The sequence below is a fragment of the Manis pentadactyla genome, chromosome 11 (genome assembly GCF_030020395.1).
Source record: "Manis pentadactyla isolate mManPen7 chromosome 11, mManPen7.hap1, whole genome shotgun sequence".
Classification (NCBI taxonomy): domain Eukaryota; kingdom Metazoa; phylum Chordata; class Mammalia; order Pholidota; family Manidae; genus Manis; species Manis pentadactyla.
In genome coordinates this window covers 76,141,580-76,162,121 of record NC_080029.1, presented here as the reverse complement: position 1 = coordinate 76,162,121, position 20,542 = coordinate 76,141,580, and the positions used below count along the sequence as shown (strand labels likewise).

Genomic DNA, 20,542 nt, shown 5'->3' with positions numbered 1-20,542 from the left:
ACTGTGACTACCTTAGGAAACTACAACTATGTCTTTGGAGGAGGCACCAAGCTGAAGGTTTTACCAAGTAAGTATTACAGGCAAGACAGACTTTATTTTATAAGTCATTGGTGTTTGAGGGGCAAAGTAAGAGGAAACTCGTTTATAAACTAAGGCAACAAAAATCACTGCTACCTGAAGTGATAATTCTGAGTCTCTCTACTCTGGACAGGAAGGGAAGGAGAGTTCTGAGGCTCACCATAAGGGACTCACCACCATTTTCGCAAGAATTGTTCATCATATTTATTTATTAGCTAAAGACCTTGCAAGACTCCTCTATGTACAGTAAGAATTCTGTGTTCTCTATTCTTTCTTTTAAAACTGTTCTCATTCCACATATTTCCCTCAATTTTTCTACGACTCTTTGTGCAACCCACCACTTCGTCTGAGCATTCATATTTTGAGAAACCATCATATCCACTTCTTAGCCTGTTGCTTAAGGCTGTCTAAAATCTGGGCCTATCTGTTCTCCAAATTTATTTCTGGCTATTCCTTTTCACAAATGCTCTGCTCCAGGCAAACTGGACATCTACTTCCCCTGAATGTTTACACGCACCCACAACCCTACCTTGTGTCCATGAATCAGTCACTATGGACCCACCACCCAAAACAGACTTGCACACATGAAACAAATTGAGTGTTGCAGTCTCTTAGCCAAGAGACCCAGCACAGGTATTGCCAGACTTCATTTCAGAGGGAGAGTTTGAGAAATTATAATCCCTTTTTAAAAATTAAGGAGGGTTGGGTAAGAGATCCAGCAGGCAAATAGCAAAGCAGGAAGGAAGGAGATGGTTCTGTAATGGGTGTGGTAAGGGGGGACTGTCCATGGGAAGATATTCTCTGGAAGAAGAATAACACTGATTAAATCCAAATAGCAAATTCATTGGCTGCTGTACTCCCTGCGTGTTTCTTGGTTTCCCTCTGGATGGCCCATTCCTGGTTTTTGGCTGGTAAGCCCCTAGCCCTCTGTGCAGCCACAATGAGGAAGAGGAAGAGGCTATGCCATACACCCAGCAGTGGTGTCCACAGTGTTTCCTCAGATTTTCCTTCCAGTTACCTCAAAATTGAGAGAAGCTCAAAAGAATCACCTTGACAGGCTAGGAGGAGCTACCTGTAAGAGAATGATTTCAGATTAGTCCTGGAGTTGCATTATTTCCCAGGAAGGGGACAGTGAGAATGGAAAAGTCTCCACTAGCATAAAGATAGAAAATAGTGAACATCTTTTTCCTGGTAACCATCTAAGCAGGGGATGAAAAGATACAGAGTTGGAGCCAGGAGTGAATCCCAGGACTAACTGCAACTGCCTCTCATTCTGTGGGATGAGAAAAGAAAGGGATCCCTTTAAATGTTCCAGGAGCTAGATCTTGGTCAGAGGCATCTGGCTGCAGCACCCAGAAGGTGACCCCTCTCGCCAGGTGGGCAGTGGCAGCTGCCCTCAGTCTCTCCCACTATGATGACCTATCTCTGGTGCCATGGACCTGGACTGTTCCTACTTTGTTCAAATGAGGTATATGATCTTCAGGATCCCTGGAGAATTGTTATCTAGAACACTAGAGGATATGCTAAGATTTTAGCAGTCAGTATTCGGGGCTTGTGTAGGAAAACTCCTTCTTTAGAATATTCAGAAAGAATATCCTTCATTTATCCACTGTGGAAACAGTCCTGATATCCAAGCTGGCGCTAGGATTCTGTGCCAGGTTATTACTGTAACAATTACTTAATATTCTTTGTGTTCATGATATCGCTCCTTCCAGAAGATCTTTGGGGAAAACTTAGTTTGGTTTCTAGGAGGTTTTTGCTGAGCTGAAGATCACTGTGTGAATAATAATGTAGGCAACGTGCTCACATTTGGAGGGGGAACAAGGTTAATGGTCAAACCGGGTGAGTATCTCTGCTGAATTCAGAATGAATGCTCTAATTTCTTAAGGCAACCACGGCACTGAGCTTCATTTGGGGGTTGTTCTCCACCCAGTTTTATTTTGTATGTCAATTTTAATCATTTATCCTAATGATTACATGTGTCTACACCTGCCATATGTACATGTGAAAATGGGCACCCATGTAATCATCTGGAACAAATGAACTAGAGAATAACAGATTCCTTTGCTTTTTGTGTTAATCATTTGGGTCAGAGAGTGTGAACACAGGGATGGGTGAGGACTGCTGAACCCTTCTCCAGAGGCTTTGTCAGGATGTCACCACTCCTTGCTGACCTAGCCAGGGGGCAGCTTAGTTTGGAGGTGGAGGGATGAACCATTTAAACCTCAGAAGAGCCTTTCCATCCCAACCATGCTGTGAATTGACCACAATAATAAACAGCCTTCTCGGCTGCCTCTTTGGCCAGGGCCCCAGCTGAAGGAGTGCACCAGCTGGATTTGGGGATTGGAAGGGATTTCCTGGTGCACACTGGCCTGGTCGGATTGTGTAAAGCTTTCTATGAATCCATAATATTGGCAACAACCTTAAGCTGATTTTGGGATTGGGGACAAGTTTGGCAGTAAATCCAAGTGAGTCTTCAAATTAACTCTCTCAAACCTGTCTCTGCAGTTTGAAATATCTCAGAAACTGTCTCCTTTTCCAGTCCTAATGCTTAAATTGTGCAGTTGTGGGTAGCGTTTTTCTCCTGTCCATCCAAGTTGAGCTCTTGCCTACCCTTCAATCAAAATAGCTAGATAAAGGGGTCCAGAAGTACATGGTAGGAAAGCAGTTAGAGTATTAGACTGTTTTCTTACAGAGCAAGCAGGTGGGCCCATTCCAAAAAGGTCTACAGGGAAGCACTGAAAGTTAGAGAAGGTGAGAATACGCATCATGTGTCATGGCCTCCTTAGTCCATACTGTACCAGCCTTACCATGGGCCGCTGGAAATACTGTTCCCCCAGCCAAAGATATGCCAAGTGATGCTGGGAACCCCCAGGACGTAGGGCTATCCCAGTGACCTTCCTGGAGAATAGCTCCCCACCATGGATTATCCAGAATAACTCAAACTTGCCATATAACTCCTGCATCTCTCAGTCTTCTTTGTCTTACAGCCTTATGGTAGACTTGCTAGAAGCAGCAGGAATTACTTGGAGTTGATTTCAACCTAGTTCTGGCTCCCCTTCTCTGCAAGAAGCTTCAGAAACATCTTAGAGACCACTTACCCCATTCAGAATTGCACTTCATACAACCAGACTGTGTTCCCCAAAATGTTGGCTGGGGCTAGCTCTCAGGGCAGTTCTGGAGTTCCACACTTGGTAAAGCTCAGGGAGATGAAAGGGAATTGGGCAGTGGAGCTAAGGGGCTTCTGGGAAGACATCTTGATGGATGTTAATGAATTGCTAAATGAGCTCCCTCATGTATTGACCCAATAAGACTCTCCAGAGAAAAGGTCACTTACCTTTGCAGCTCTAAAGCTAAGACCTGTTGCAAGAAAAAAATAGGAAATGTCAGTTGCAGTGCTACAGTGAAGAGGCTCGATATAAACATGGAACCAGTTTTAATGTCAAGTTATGAAATGTAAGCCTTTAGGAGAACCTGCTCAGGGTACATTTATTAGCATCAATATTTTGTCAATGTTACTGATATATGCACTTCAGAGGGGAACCCACAATGGGAAAAAGGTTCATGAACAGTATAGTTTAATGATTAAGAACATGAATTTGGAGTCAAACTGCCTGGGCGAACCCTAACTCTACTGTTTTCCAGATGTGTGACCTTGGGCAGGTTATCTGACTCATTTTCCTCAACTGTAAAATGGGCATAATGATAGGAACTAAATCACCAAATCATTATAAGATTTAAAGAGTTAATACCTACAAAGAGAAATTTGCATAGTGGCTGATACATAGTCTTCAATAAATATTAATTATTATTGTTAGATCAGGTTTCTGGAGGGAAGGAAAAGGGGTAAAAGCACCTCCTTTTAAAGTTTTTGTAAAGTGCAGCATTAGAGTGTGGCTCCAGCAACACAGGAAAGCTCATCTTTGGGCAAGGGACAACTTTACACATACAGCCCGGTAGGTCTGAATGTCCCCAAGTGAGTCACAATCGCCCATTGTGTTCATTTTTTGGTTAACCTGCTCTGCCTTTTCAACTTCAAACCAAAGACTTTTATTTTGGGTTTTGTTTTACTTTTAAAGTTAGCCGAATGTGTGTAACATAAGGTCTTTTCTAACCCATTTGGTTTTAGCTAGAGGCAAAAAGGGGGGTGACACTTGAGATGAGTTGGGACTGGAATTTCTGGGTTAAGACAGATAATGTAAGCTTGGCTGACATTGGAGAAATGAAAACATCAAATGTGAGAGGTCACAAAAACAACGGTGATCTCACACAGTAGTATGCTAGAGTAGAAACCACCCCTGTGGCTGCTAGAATTCTCTAAAAACTGTCTTTCAGGGAGAAAACTCTCTCAAGCATGGAAATGGCAAGCTTTTGTTTGAAAAAAATATGGGGAGAAGGGAATGGAAATTGTTGATGATTTGGATTTCTTTTTTGTTAAGAAACATGGAAGGCAGTATTTTCCATAGGATGGTTTTTAAAAGGCTCTCCAAAGGAAGAGTCGAAATGTGTAGCGTGTACCCATAGTGCTCTTCATAGAGGAAGAAGAGGAAGACAATTTAGCAGACTAAAATGTTTTTGTACTGGGCAGAAACTCTGTGCCAGTAGCTGGGACAAACAAGCCTGTCTTTGGGACTGGAACAAGACTTACCACTATTCCCTGTAAGTCCTTTACCACTTGAGAAAAAGCCCTTAATCTAAAATGACCAGCTCTCACATCCCAGACACCTAATGAATTTCTAAATGAGCTCCTGTGTGTTAGCCTGATAAGACTCTCCAGGGAGAAGGACACCCTTACTTTCCTGGCTCTAAATGTAAGAGATGTGTTGTAAGAAAAAAATGGGAAATGTCAATTGCAGTGCCAAAATGGAGAGTGCGTTTAAATATTGGACCAGTTTTAATGTTAAGTTTGTAAATTGTAACCCTTTCAAGAGTACCGTTTCAAGACACATTTATTAGTTTGTGTCTGCACAGCACAATTGTCCAGTTAATTTGATTCATGTCAGTAGTTGATCTAGATATTTAGGCACTTCCTTGAGAAACCTTCTTTGTGCTCAGAGTTGCCTGAACTGGCTGCCACATTACCTAAATAACTGCCAGATCTGTTACTTTGTGCTGTATAGACTCAGCCTAATAAAAAAAATGCTGTTGTGTTTTCTCCCAGTCTGTCTTCTCTCCACATGGAAAGTTTTCCTTCTATTCAACAGCATCTCTTCACAAATAGAAAGGATATCCAGCAAGCCATTTGACTTATTGATGCTGCTGTTTTGCATTTATATGACTTTGCATTTATATTTCCTTGGAAGAGATTAAGACACTTCATACGACTTATTAGCTAAACAGACTGACAGCCTAATTAGAAAGAGAGAAACAGATTCTGATTATCTTTCTGCGGCTGTTGTTCCTGCCCCCTCATGTAGAGGATTTGGCCAGATTGCTCTGTGAGACTGAAATAAGAAAGGGAGCTGGTCTTCATCTGCAGTGTGGGCCTTTCTCAGCTGCATGTGAGAGGCAGTTACAGGAGGTAAAACAGAACTAAATAGGTCAGGGCAACTGCCAGAGCCGGGAACATTTCTCTCCCCTGGAACTCATGGGTTCTCACAAAGCAGAGCATGACAGATTTGACATCCAGCTGTTGGTGTGCGTCTTCCCTTCCTACTTGCGTTGTCAGGCCCTTCCATGCCAGCTCTATTCCTTCCAGCTCTAAGTCCTTTCTCTCTCCTTGGATTCCTGACGACCATGCCCATCCCAGCATCAACCCTGCCACGCCCTGCCACCTGCCTCTAGCCTGTCAGTCGTATTTGTAAGGAGTTCCTCAGCTCCTTGACTGATCCTCAATGCCGCAGGCCCCTGAGGGAATCCTGCCTGAGGACAGGGCTCAGCAGAGCCCCGCCGAGGAGGTGAAGGTGGCCACCATGGGAAAACAGATGGAGGGCCCTAGACAAGGAAGAGCCTCTGGAGGAAGGGCTGCATGGAATGAGGAATAGTATGACTTTCATGGTGCATGTGTGAATCCTCTCCTACCTGGGAAACTGTGGCTTCCACCATGGGCCCTGAGATGTGTGGCTATGAAGAGGTGGCAGGTGTCTGTAGTGAGTCTGCCACTGTGGATGGACAGGTTTGGAGGTGTACTGTTTCCGATTGTTATACCACGTAAGTGTGTCTTTCTTGTCTTTGTGGGCTAGTATGTCTGTAAATAATATCTAGGAGTTCTTTCTTCCCCCCATTCCCCAGCTAATCACTTATGGGATACAATTTCTGGATCTAGCTACATGGTCAGTTTGATCTTTAAGATGGTCAAATTCATTTTCAAAAATAACTTTGATGGATTTCATTTAATGCTGCCAACAGCTAAAGGAAATTAGCATGTCAGGGGCACCTAATCTATGCTCATTCACTACCGTGGGAGGACAGTCATATCTTCTTCTTACCCGCCAGCAGCGAGGCCTCAGCCTTCAGCTGACCTTTTGCATGCCTGTTCTTCTGGCAGATTAAATGGCTGGATTCGCTAACTTTCTTAAGGAAAACACACAAGACAGATATGTTCTCCTTCAGTTTTTACGAAGAAAGCTTTTTGTTAGTGGTTCTGACAATAAACTTCAGCTAACATGTTCCCTCCAATTCATGTTACTAATGTGTTGGCTTGAACAGGTGCATTTCCCTCACATTATTCAAAAACATCTCCACATTGGAAGCCACTGCACCACCACCAGTGCTCTGCTCTGCCCAGCATTCACTAGTAAGGTAAACAGGGTCACACCTCACCGAACATATTTCGCAGGCAGAAAAGCCAAAGCACAGGCAAGTGAAATAATTAATCAGACCCAAAGAATCAGAACTGGGATTAGAGCCTGAGATTCCCTGGTTTCTTAGGGTGAGTTATCTTGAGCCGCCATCCTTGTGATTGAAAACATAGCAACCTCCAGGCACAGGAATGTGCAGGGGATGAAACGTAACCTAAACAAAAACGGACTGTTTCACTGCTTTGGGTTTTAAATGTATCCCCAGATCCTTGCCATTGATAGTTATTTGATGTCAGCAAGGAAGGAAGAGCAAAGTAGCCAGATGTGGAGGCAGAGCACCCTGCTGGGCTCACGGGGGGTTGTAGGCCACGGGACCACCGTGTCCTCCAACAGTGAGACTCTTACGTGGGGCTGGAACCAGGTTCCAAGTCCTTCCAAGTAAGTACGGGAAAACAAGCCGCAATTTTGTAAAGGGTTTTCCATGAACAGTCACCTCACTTTGGTACATGCTCAGGGTGCTGCAGGCTAGCTTTCCCACCTCTACCTGCCGCGTCCATGTTGCCACAGGACACCATTTCCTACGGGCAGAGCTCTCTGTAAACCAAATCAGCTTAATCTGTATGTGAATAACGTGATTCTCACTAGAATCTTATCAGCAGTGAAAATAAGACAAAGACACTAGAGAATCAAATGTATTATAACTCCAATCAAATGATCTATTTCTCTCTTTGGCATTTTTATTTGAATATCAGGGAAGGTGAAGCAAGTTCAACTTCTCCAATTTGAAAACTGTTATGAATTATGCTTTCCTTATATGCACAGACACAGATTGACATTAGATGTTTAGTCATTTGATTTCATCACCTGTGTCTGGAATCTCTAATGGGCAAGGGAATCAAATGTAATTAAATGAGCAAATAATCTTCAATAGTCAATATTTCTACATTGTTTTATGTGCTTTCCTCCAGACTTTTTATGAGATTTATCTCTAATAGGCTCCCCAGAAGGACAGTGAAGGTTTTTGTTAAGGTTTTAATGTCTGTGTGGATAGCAGCTATCGACTGATCTGGGGCTCTGGAACCAAGCTAATTATAAAGCCAGGTAAGTATCAGAGATGTGACTGCTTAAGGAGGAGGAGACACAGGTTGAATAATACACAAAATATAGCATACAAATTATATTTTTAAGGACAATCCAGCCTGCTAGAGACAATGCATTTAACCCAAATGGGGTTTTCGCTCCCAGTGATCACCAACCCTCTTGTTTGGTCTAGTTGCCTCCAGAATGAATAATTCTTAACTAGCCCTTTAAGAGAGCAAAGCTGGGTTGTTATGAGTATTTAATTCCCTCGGATATGGTTACAGTTCTTTTCTGAGGATAGAACCAGCCCCATTCCATAATTCAGAGAAAAGGGACAGGTTCACAGACAAAGGACAGTGGGTAACAAGTGATGGGCCTGCTGTCTGCCTGACACACAGGTCTCTGGCTGCTGTCTTGCATGGGAGCAAAGTTTCCAGTCACTTTTTGGTGAGTCACTCAGGGTTCTGGCTTTAGCACAATCCCCACAAGGACATAACTTAAAAGGCAGCATCACGGCATGCCAGGGGCATGTGGAGGCTGAAGGGGGTACCTGCCAGGTAGGCCTCTGTGGCGGTGGGACTGAGGCATTCTGAAAGAACTCAGAACTTAAAGGTGAATGGAAAAACTAAGCCCATCCTCACTTCCTCCCACCATGCGCTTGCCTGAGGGTTATTGTAAGGCTCCCAAGGGCTGTGTGAATTATGGAGGATCTGCGAACAAGCTCACCTTTGGGGCTGGCACTCTGCTTTCTGTAAAACCAAGTATGTGAGTAGTGGGATTCCGTATCCTTGGCAAAGGGAAAATAACAGCCACTCTGGTGACAAGGAGAGTTGAAGGCTGACTTGGGACCTCAAAAGGGCATTCCTTTTCTACCACAGTATGGCAGGCTTTCAGAATTTCCCATTCTCCTGGATGGTACCCCACAGTCCAAGGAGGGGAAAAATCTCAGGAAGCAAAACTACTGTGGAAGACTTGTTCCTATCTAAATGCTGCAGCCTTGCTGCTCTGTGAATCCTATTTCTAGGCCATATATCAGCTCCAGGCATACCCTGACCCATGTAGATACAATCTCTGCCAAGTTGTTTGTACGCTTGCATGTCAGCTGGCCCAGGCACCTTCTGCTACAGGCCATGTCTTCTTTTTCTTCCAAGAGAGACTCCAGAGCTATAGTTCGGGAGACTGCTGAGAAGTCAGGCAAAGCTGACCTGGGGTGAAGGAGGGCAAGGAAGAGGCAGAGGACAGCTTAGCTCAGTATTACATCTGTGACCCAGGTAACACCACCCCTATATCTCCTACATTTGCGTTCGCTTTCATTTTTCCTAGGATTTGTCCTTTTGGTTTGTTCTGGACACCTACTCCTCCCAGGCTGAGCCTTCAGAAAATCTGTTTTGAACTCTTTCTCTTCAAATATGAAGAATCAACAAGTCATAGTCATGTCAGGGACCAGATCCAGTCCCCTTCTCTCTCCAAGCTTAAAATTCTATCACTCAAGGTCTACTGTTAACCAAGGCCTGGTATCACTGCGTTGGGGGCTCACCCCTCTCCCTTCTTTGATACTGAATACATATTAAACCTATGCAATGTTCAGCATTGTAATAAAGGAGCTCTTGGGTGCTCTAATCCTTGCCTTTAGGATACAAGCTTTCTTATAACAGATAATGTTCACTTCTTCCATTTATTTCAAGACTAGAATATCTTAAATGTCACAGATCCTTACCCTTGTCTGTCTGAAACATCATAAGAGTCTATGGTGAAACTTCTTTGGGAGAAGACTGGATTTTTGTTATTCTTCCCTGGTGAAATATTTTCTTAGGCTGACACTATTTCGCAGTGAGAAAGCTTTGAAATCATTTGAGCAGTGAGCAGGGGATAGGACTGTGGAGTTTGGGTGAGGTCTAGATGTGAGTTCAGATGGCTCAGTAGCTGGAAAACATCCCTGTAGATATAGGAATGCATTATCCCTTCATCACCCTTGTGTGTCTAAGGCTGAGCTCACACATATGACAGCAAGAGTCGTTATAAAATGATTTGATTCAGCTTTGCCAGATTTACACCTAGAAATGCAACAGGATCTTAAGAGCTCATAAATTTGATCCTTTTAAATAAAAATGGCTTGCTTTATGCAGCAGAATCATTTTTTTTCTATCATAAAAGGCCAGTTTCTAGTGACCCAGGAAAAAAACATGGAGTGTCCAACTGCCCCCTTACCACTGTGCCTTGCGTTTGGTGATGTTTTACCAGTAAAGACAGGAAACGCTGAGGGAATCACAGTGCCAGACTCTTCTCCAAACTGGAACCCAGCTGGTGGTAAAGCCCAGGAGGTGGCCATGTTCTACTTATATGTGACCAAACAAATCCTGTACAGTTAGTAGACATTTAATATGTAGACAAATGTACCTTTTGAGAAATGACTTTTGCAAATGCATGAAACATTCATGATTGTTGAAAACAGAGCAGAGAGGCAAAACAAGACCATCTCAAATTGCCTTTAATGTGGTAACTCAGCCTTCCTTCTTCCAAAGAGATACTGGGAATCTACCTCATTTTAAACACTTCTAATATGTGTAAGGTACTTTCTTTGTCTCTCACCCCCATAAACGTATTTATTCTAAAAGATCCAATGTGATACCTAAATATTGTCCCATTTTAACAAATGTCCACATCTAGTCTCATACATGTCAATGTCACTAAAAACATAGCTTTACTTTAAAAAGGAAGGAGGAAAAGAACAATTCAGAGATGAACTGACGATCCCAGATGGCTTTATAAAACATCTAAAAGGAAATTCAAAGTGAAATAAAATGACAGGTGTGATGACAAGATTTTTGCTTCATGAGCCATTCCTCCATGGGGAGCAAAAACTTTTTAAACATACCTCACTGGGGAGGATGGAAATAAGGAGTTCAGGAGCCTGGCATTCTGGGTGTACACCTGAAGCATCAGTTCCTCCAGTGTCATTTTGAGGATAACAGGGCCCATCCAAATGTCAGTCCAAAAAGTAATATTAAGAGACAAGTGTTGTCAAGTTGACTGACTGGGTTATTAAATTCTAAACAGGTTAAAATTGAGACTTTGAAATGACCAAGGAACTTTAAAATAGAATAGCCTATTTTTTAATGATTTGGCTGTGGGAAATGCCCAAAGACAAGAGAACAAACCAGGCAACTCCATGAGTTTGCTTTAGATCTAGTAAACATAACCAGCCCATGTTGATCTCTTTTAATTACTGTAATCAAGAGCATTTTGGGGGTCAGGTAGACAATGAGGAGGAGACTGTGGGATTTGGTTCTTGATGAGTCAAACAAGGACCCAGTCAGGGCTGGTGGTAATAGCATGAAGTGTCCATCTCTTAGTGGTGAGACACCATATCCATCGACTATGAAAGGAGAACATATCCTGAAAGAACTGGGATCCCTCTGGGCCAAAATGAATGGTCCCCTCCACCTCCATCCAGGGCAGGGCTATAGTGAGTGCAGCTAGCGTGTGGCTGGCCTAAGTGGAGTGTCTTCTGGTTTTGGTGATGTGGCCACTCTAGAACGGAGCCGATGGTGACGGTGAAGAGGGGTTATGTGACGCCATTCTAGCTCAGGTGGAAATTCAGGTGTCTGTAATGTGGCCGCCTCCTGCGCCTGTCTTTCTTTGGGCCCTGAAGACTGGATTTCTAGGTCAGTGACTGTCCACCCAGCCATTTTTTGCCTACCACAACAAAATTGTGTTTGATATCTCAAAGGAGTTTGTTGAACTGTTGCTTTTATAAGTCTCCCTCAGTGCCAAATGAGGTCATCCAGTTTCCTCTCTGCACATTTGCAATTAACAGCATAAAATTCAAGCACAATAACCAGGAGACAGAGAAAGATGGCTGAAGAGATAATAAGGCCAATTTACTATAGTAGAGGAGACAATGTAGGAATCTGTTAAGTCCAATGAAGGTGAAATAGCCATCAAGGATTTGTACCTTTCCTAAGAAGCATCACTAGGAGTTTTTGTTACAGCCCTAATCACAGTGTGAACAAAATTCATACAAAACCATCTTTGGAAAAGGGACACAACTTCATGTTCTTCCCAGTAAGTGCTGTTCATGTGATTTTCTGAAAATGAATCCCATTGAGTTAAAAGTGGTTTAGGTGCTGGGTGGAGAAGTTTCTTAGGCTCTAAGACATGAGGGTGGCCTATAGGTCCTGGGCCTTCTGCTCTCACAGAGACCTAGTCCTTAGCCCTTCTGCAGCTTAGCCGAATACTAAATTCTTTCCCCTGTAGAGCTGGGAAAGTTGCTGCCAACTCTCTGCAACTTAAATATCAGTTACCTTTTTCACTGTTTATGTATTATGAAGAGAGAAACATTGTCCAGAGTCCATCTTCAAGTCCCTACCACCACCACCACACCACCCCAGGGTTGTTCCCAGTGGACTTTGTTTGGACACATTGTTAAACCCAGTGTGATTTCTGGCTCCAAACAATGTGGTTTTGGAAATTACCCCAGCCTACCCATGACCCCTCTACTTCATAAAAGACCCACTTTTCTCTGTTTGGCCTCCAACATTCCTGGCTCTGATGCCCCATGCCTTCTCATTTCCCTTGTTCCGGGGATAGGCAGGAGATGACTTTTTTAAGAGCTTACTTTAATGCCAGAAGTAATAGAGATGGTATGTCAGCCAAGAGCAGCATTTTATGTTGAGCCTTCTCATTCTGTGCTGTTTTCCAAATCCTTTTCTTCATTTAGGAAAAGTAGCCACTCTGTTATTTCTAGCACAGCAAAGAGTTCACGATGAGGCCAGAGACAGGGGTTTCCTCTGGAATATTTTCCACAGGCTAACAATAAGCTAAAAGTTCTCAGGCAGTTCAGAAATGCATTCCTGGGCCACAACTCCATGTATAGCAGAGTAGATAGTCAAAGCCAGAGGCATCTTAATTTTAAAAGTTTGTAGAGAACATGGAGAAGGAGGCAAAGATGAGCTAAGGGGGGAAAAAAAGTGTGGTTAAGTGGGGAAATTTCTGGGTGACTCTACCAGGTGAAAAGATTAACAAGAGGACATATCCAGAAAAACACTGTGTCTCAGCATTCAGAGTTTTTGTTATGGAGGCAATCACTGTGGGGATTCTGGAGGCAGGCATCTTGTCTTTGGAGAGGGCACAAGACTTTCTGTGATAGCAAGTAAGTGTTCCTGGCCATCCCTAATTTTGATCAGCAATGGCTTCTTCCCTTAAAGGATTTTTACAGTGTACCTAAGTAACACTTTTGCCTCCAAGAAAGGTCTGCTAGCAGCTGGGAAGTTAGTGCTAAGCAGGAAGATGAGCAGGTTACATTGGTTAATTCACAAGCCGACCAGACAATCATGGGTAAGCACGTGTGCCTCACCCTGGCCTCAGTGCCCCCAAGCTTGCTCAGACCTCACATCCAGGCTCAGTTCCCTCCTCTGGTCCCAGGAGATCAGAACCCTAGGACAGAAGGCCTGAGACTCTTTAGCCTGGGGAGCACAGGAAGGCTTGTCTGGGATCCAAGAGCTATTATTAAATAGATTGTGGGTTTCTATTTTATGATGTTATTAATTTTAAAATTTGCCTACATAATACATGAGGCTTTCTCATTGTGAAAACAACTCAAATTACAGATAAAGCCAATAATCACCTTGATCCCCTTCCTTCAATATTAGTTTCCTCCTCAAAGGGGACCCACTAGGACTGGTTTGGTGTGTTGTGATGAGCTTCTATTAGGACTGCACTGACATGAAATCTCCTGCCTTCAAGGAGGGAAGCTCTAGACTAAAAGAAGTCAGACTGTAGTTTGTAGATTCCAATTTGCTAGGAGGAGAGGAGGAGGAATTGCTTGAATGCAAAGGCTGTTAGCAAAATAGAGCCACCCTCCTAGGGGCTCTCAAAGACTAGACAGGTCCTTGGTCAAAAAACACGGTGGCTGGAGACAGGAGGGTGGACTAGAGGACCTCTGAAGTCCAGCCAGATCTCTGGGGACTCCTGAGAGATGGTCTGCTCACAGCAAGCTTCTGTAACAGCCGTTCTCTTTTGCCGGCCGTCTGTTTATTTCAGTCTGAGCTCTGTCAGCCCTGCTCCGGTGCTGTGAGGGTTTTTGCAAAGAAAGGAAATTCTGTGCATACTCCGGGGTTGGGAGTTACCAACTCACTTTCGGGAAGGGCACCAAACTCTTGATCACACCAAGTAAGTTCTTCTTTCTGGCTAATTATTCTTCCCAAGAAGTCTGTCTTCCATCATGCAGAAGCTGTCAAAATGCAGGTGGTGTTTTCTTTGCTTGGTTTGTGTTGGGTGGTTCCCGATACCAGTTGGGAAAAAAAGGTTATTAATGCACATACTCCCTGGGGCATTGTACTTGGCTTTTAATATCCATGTTGTCTCTCCCTGAGAAAATATGTGAACCTCCACAAAGAGGAAGGCCCAGAGAAAGTAGTGGGGGAAAGGCAGGAATTAGATGAAAATATACAAAGGGCCTGCAGGAATAACAAACAAGACAGGATCCCTAGGGACCAAGCAGTAACCACATTGAGTGAAATTTCCCAGGAGGTGCTCCTGCCAAGGCCCATTCTTTCAAGGAAAATTATGGCAAGTAGAATTGGGCTGGGAAGTTGCTAGGTGTTAGTATTCATCACACATTCTAACCTAATTACAAGGAGATCGTTTTGGCCACGGGCAGTCATTTTAGGTTTTGCTTTCCTGCTTGCCTCCTCCACCTCCACCTGTCTTCCTAGAGGCCCCATCAAGGTTATTGCAATAGCACTGAACACTGTGTAACACCAATGCAGGCCAGCTAACCTTTGGGGATGGGACCACACTCACTGTGAAGCCAAGTAAGTTGTGTTCTTCAGCTGGGCCTTTAGGGGCAATCAATCAAATCATTAGTTTGAAAAATATTTTAATCCTGTGCATCTGCTCGGGCTCTTTATTAATGTTCTTTCCCTAGGGCCAAAGAGAGTTGTTTCCTTCTCTGCTTTGAAATAATATGCACATACACGCACACACACACATACACACACATGCATGCTCTTGCTGTGGCTCATGGTGAGGGGCTCTCAGGAGCATATGCAACATTTGCAAAGAAATAGAAATATAAAAAATAACTAAGGCAATGAGAATGTCAGGAAGGACTTCCAGAGGGAACACTGTGTCCCACCACCCCTGACCAGGCTTCCCAGCATGCTCCCTGGCCATATGGGATGTGCTTTGGCTCTGTCTGATGGTCTAGGACCGGAAATTCCTCAGCTGCTCTCTGCAGTCAGTTCCAAAGTTTAGCAACCCTTGCTGCTATCAGATACTTCCTTTGGCCACCACCATGACCCACCACTCTGCTGCAATTTAAATCTCTGAAGAGAACCACTAGAACTTTGGACATCTAGTTTGAGAATCAAATTTCTGCTATAGAACATGAGACTCAGCACTTACTGTATTCCTGCGGCATCTCTGAGATGCCATGTGTCCCCTCTGGACATTCTGAACCCAAGTTATATGGATTAGACAGTATAGCATGAGCTCTGGAGACAAAAAAAAAAATGCATAAATTCAAGTCCTGGCTCCACTCTTTTTTTTACTAACTGTGTGACCCTGGACAAATTATTTCACTTCTCTGAACCTCAGTTTCCCCATCTATAAAACAAGGATAAAAATATACCTACCTTGTTGAGTTATTTTAAGGATCAAATAAACTAATACAGCTAAAGTATTTAGCATAGTGCCCAAAACATAGAAAGAGCTCATTAAACCCTAGCTATTAATAATAATGATAAACATCATCTCCAATGCACAGTAGAGCTTCTGTCTTACCCCTCGGGACCTCCTGTCAAGGCTCTGTCATGCATCAGAAGAGTTGGCATGGTGGGAGGGGGAGCATGTCAGCCTGCTCTATGAAATTCTTCACCTGGAATTTGAAAGTGTCAAAGTGGAAATAGAAAGAATCCTGGCTAATTTAAATACAAAATCATCCAAGTGTCAGAGGCACTTTCTATAGTGCCTACAGAGATATTTCTGTAGAGAGCTGTGTTTCTGAAGGAGCTCCTGAGGCCACACACACACACACACACACACCCTTGGACCAGCGATTCGGCTCACAAGACCAGGCGAGGGCTGCAGCAACCACCCCCCTACCATGCTGAGTCCCACATGACTTCCTTCAATGTGCCCCATGACACAGGCTCCCCATGTGGGGGACAGGGACAGGGGAGACGGGAGCTTCACAGGGAAGAGCAGCTTGTCCCAGAATTGTCCTTCTGCTCCCTTGGGTAGTGAAGCTCATGAGAAATAGCCTGAAATTGTCTGAAAATAGCCCCTAAATGAAGCTCTCAGGCCTGGAGATGAAGAATCAGTAAAGACTATAGAGGTGAATTGGGGCAGTTAATATTGAAGAGAAGAGGTTGAGGGTAAGGTAGGCACTGAGTCACATATCTCAATCTGGGAAAGGACTCATTAGGTAAAAGCTGGAGGGACTGTGTGCTCCAGCTCCACCAGGATTTAGGCTGCAGGACGTGGCTAATACTGCAAGAGGAAGGGAGCAAGATTAGTGGTAAAACCTTCCTAATAGGTTTTTGAACAGTGAAAATGAGCTGTCAGGAGTAGCTCCCAGAGCACTTTCTCTAGAGGGTTTTTGAAAGAAGATTGACACCCTGCAACAGGGGTGATTGAAGTACAGCCCTGCCTGGAGGCAGGAAAAAGGAGAGAACCTCTTTAAGCCTCTTTCCAGCCCCTAGAGCCTCTCTCTGTGTAAAAACTGGCTCATGAAGGCAGAGCCACTGACACCGGGGTTGCTGGGTTCAGTTCTGGAATCTTTGCCTGGCATGTCCCAAACCTCCCTTTGTTCTGAGAACAGGACAGAACAAACTTTGTCATCCTGAAGCCAAAAACACAGGTCCTTAGTCCTGGGTTGTTTGTGGTGTTGAGACTGGGGGTTAGGGGGGGTAGGGGCAGTGCCCTAGGGGGTTTTTGCAGAGCCCAGTGGCACTGTGGGAATAACTATGCCCAGAATTTGATCTTTGGTCATGGAACCAGATTATCTGTGCTGCCCTGTAAGTACAGTTAGGTGGGAGAGGAAATGAGCCTGTGCTCAGCATGAGGCCTGGGTCCGCTGTGACCTCAGAAGCAGGATGGAGAGGGAGGTGGAATGGGAGAGGAAGGAGTGGGAGGGATGGCTTGTTCAGGGAGGAAAAATCACAGACCCATGTGAATAAACTTGGAGGAAATACACTGCAGGTTTCCCTTCTCGAGAGGCCTCCATGAAGGGGAAGCTGAGTTGGCAGGTTTTTAATGCTGAGATAATAACTGTGCAGAAAGACAAAGTTTCTCCTTATCTCTGGGAAGAGGACAAGGCTGCTTGTCAAGCCAAGTAAGTGGCATATAATTTGAATTGTTCACTGAATACGATTATCTCCAAAAGGAAGACCTGCTGTCTTTTCCACAGGGGTGTCCTTGGGTCAGAAGGACACGAAAGGGGTTGAGCAGACCAAGGCCCAGTGCCTGGTCATCTTCCTCAACCTTGAAGGAACTCCGGGAGGGGCAGAAAGTCAGAAACCCACCAGGCGCCCACCAAAACCCCAGCCCTGGAGTCCATCTGCTCTCTCAAACTTCCAATAAGTAAAAGCATCTGATGGCAATTCTTGCTCAGAAGGAGATTCCAGAAGTATCCCCATTTCCTAGACTTAAAAGCTGAGGCAACTAAGGCAAGGAAGAGGCCAGTGACTGATAAAGTTCCAACAGGAACAGAGCTCAGGGATCCTAGAACAGTTTTCCTGGTAGATTCGTGAAGTCCCAGCACCTAGTTACTTAAGTGAGAGGGAGCCGTGCATCAGCTGTAATCTGCGCTCCCGCGGCCCAGCTGGGCATGGCGTTAGGTAGGTACACTCCTAGGCCGACGGTTCCTCTCACTGCAAAGTCTAGATCCAGGGCCCAGGCTTCCTTAGCCCCAGCAGTGCCACCCTCTGGCTCTGCTGCCCAGAAAGTGCAGCTCTTGACACACATCATCCTCGGCATCTTGAAAGAAGAGGAGTGGGTTAAAAGCTTCTATCTCATATCATGCAGTTACCTCATTTTGTAGCAAGATTGCTTCCCCATGGGCAGTTTGTCTTCATTTAGCAGCTGTCTTCTCCAGGGAAGCCATTTTGTAGAGGTGTTTGTCTTGGTGTGACAACTGACAGCTGGGGGAAATTGAGTTTTGGAGCAGGGACCCAGGTTGTGGTGATCCCAGGTAAGTCTGATTCCCTGGAGCTTCACCTGCCCTTAATTTTAACCCCTGTGTGCCAACTGTTTCTAGCTGAGCCCATGAGAAGCATATTTGAAAGGAAACCATTTCCTTGAACAGCAATACTGAGAGCCATTAAGCAAAAATGAGAGATCAGTTTGGATAGAAACACTTTTAAATGAATGGGAATTCTCATTATTCTCTATCAGTCCTCTGTGTAAGTGCCATATTCCCCTTCTAAGGAAAAAAGTTATAATAGGAAGTATAGCCACGATTCATGCTGTGGTGTGGGAGGGATATGCTGTGGGTTTTGAGGTGGAGGATTAGAAATGTGTTCAGGAAGATTGGATGTGTTTTTGACAGGATACATCACACAGTGTGAATTATAACCAGGGAGGAAAGTTTATCTTCGGACAGGGAACAAAGTTATCTGTGAAGCCCAGTAAGTATAAAAGTATATCCCTGGATTAAGCAATGTCTGTGGATTAAGGGCTGAATTAGACCCAATTATGCACTATATGAAGAATGTTTATAGTGAACGAGCTTTGAATAAGAGGACATAACTCTCACTGGCTAGGATCTGACATCTTGGTGCAAAATGGTCCTTGTAGAGGGGCGTCTCTGAAATTGCTCCCAGGGTATATGTGGTGAGACTAAAGATGTGTGACTGATTAATTGGGGTATTAGCTTGGATCTGTAGCCCTAGATATAGACACTAATCAGTGACAAGACTTCTAATTCCTTAACTAGCCTCTAAGGCATTATTCTTTTTTATTGGAATAATGTCAACTTATAAAAGGAACTTTGTAAATAATGATCCCTGATCAAAATAACTGTGACTAGCCTCTGCCAAAGACTGAAAGTCACTTTTTTAAAAAAAAGTTTATTCATGAGTACTGTGGGACATGTTCTATTTCTGAGACCTTAGGCCAAAACCCTGTACAACATAGCCTCATGGAGCAAAGAGAACTCTTAAATTCATCCTTTCTGACTGTCTCCACTTCTGAAGAAACTGAGGGCCAGGGAAGAGAATGATCATAGCCCCACAGCCTGTCTACAGTGGAGCTAGGGTTGTAACTTTAGTCTCCAGTTTGCTGGACTTGTCTCTATTGTGAATTGCCTTGGGCTGAAGTTTAAGAAGTCACAGTACTCGTCAGATTAGCAATTTTGTGCACCCATCTTGGTGCTCAGACCAGGGACCCACCTGGAAACAGACCCAGTGTGATATTGCCCTCAGGGAACTTACATTCTGAAGATGTATCCCATTGGTTCCCTCAGATATGATGATCCATATCCTGATTTCTCTTGAGTATATCCTTTTACATCACCCTCACTACTTTAGGAAATATTAAAATTGATTTTTGTTGCAGTTTTAAAGTGTTTTAGCAGCTAAATCAACATAGGTACACTTCAGGCATGAGAAAGGAAACAGCCTAAAAGTGAAGTGAAAAAATACATTTTCTAGATAGTTTGATCATATAAAATTACCTAATCAATATCAAATTAGTGGCCAGATTAAATGAATAATGCCAGCTCTATACCTAATGTAGATCCTGTAGACTCAATCTAAAGAGGATTCAAGGACTTGGGCAGCTTCTTAGTGGCCTATTCCAGTGATGCCCAGCGTGGGGGAGAAATATTCTCTGTCCTGGGCTTTGAGAGTCTTTTTAGATGAAAAGATGTGAATGCCGGTTTGACCTCTAAAATCACAGAACACTTACTCTATTGAAAGCATATATTTGATGCTTAGAACTATGTGGTAGAAAGTGGAAAGCAAAAATTCCCTAAAAGAAAATGCGATTGTAAAGACAAAGGAGGATTTATGAATGATTTGTGGATAGGTAATTTGGTTACTCCAGATAAAACGTAGAGTGACGATGATACAGGTCTAGTTCATAAAGCAGTTGCCAACTCTTTATTCTGTGCTCTGCCAACCTGGACAGTTTGATCTGGTTTTTGTTGCTGGGCATATCACAGTATTTATTCTAGTTCAAGCTGGCAACTGACCTTTGGATCTGGCACCCAACTGACTGTTGTACCTGGTAGGCCACCACAATTCAATACTATTTGCACTGATTTATTCATCTTTAAATGTATTCTGTACATTTATGTAACTTAATATGTGGGGGTTGAGAGTGGGGGAGAGACACAACATATACTTAACGGGTAACATAAGAAGAGAGTTATTTATCAAAGACCAAAGAGAAAGAGAAGCCTTTTTGCTAGGTTTGGAATAAGAGTTCATGAAAATGAGTGAAGAAGCTATTCTAACCCAGAATTGCCAAATAATAGAACAGATTCCAGAAAGGGAACCTCTGTTTCTCATAATAGTTTTACTGGAACCAGGCAAAATGCTGTAAGATGGTTTTACCAGGAACTATCTTAAACCACATCTAGTTGGCCAGCTGTATTTCTAGCCTATTCTAGCTTATTTTTATTTAAGTTGCTAAACACA

At 43.7% G+C, this 20,542-nt stretch overlaps 1 protein-coding gene across 1 annotated transcript in view; it reads left to right on the top strand.

Annotated features, from left to right (window-relative positions):
- Window positions 1-20,542, top strand: part of LOC118913449 (T cell receptor alpha chain MC.7.G5-like) — a 582,985-nt gene that overhangs the window by 530,751 nt on the left and 31,692 nt on the right. The window contains exon 5 of the mRNA XM_057489042.1: window positions 7,873-7,919. Coding sequence (XP_057345025.1) covers window positions 7,873-7,919 — 47 coding nt within the window. The remainder of the gene's footprint in view (window positions 1-7,872; window positions 7,920-20,542) is intronic.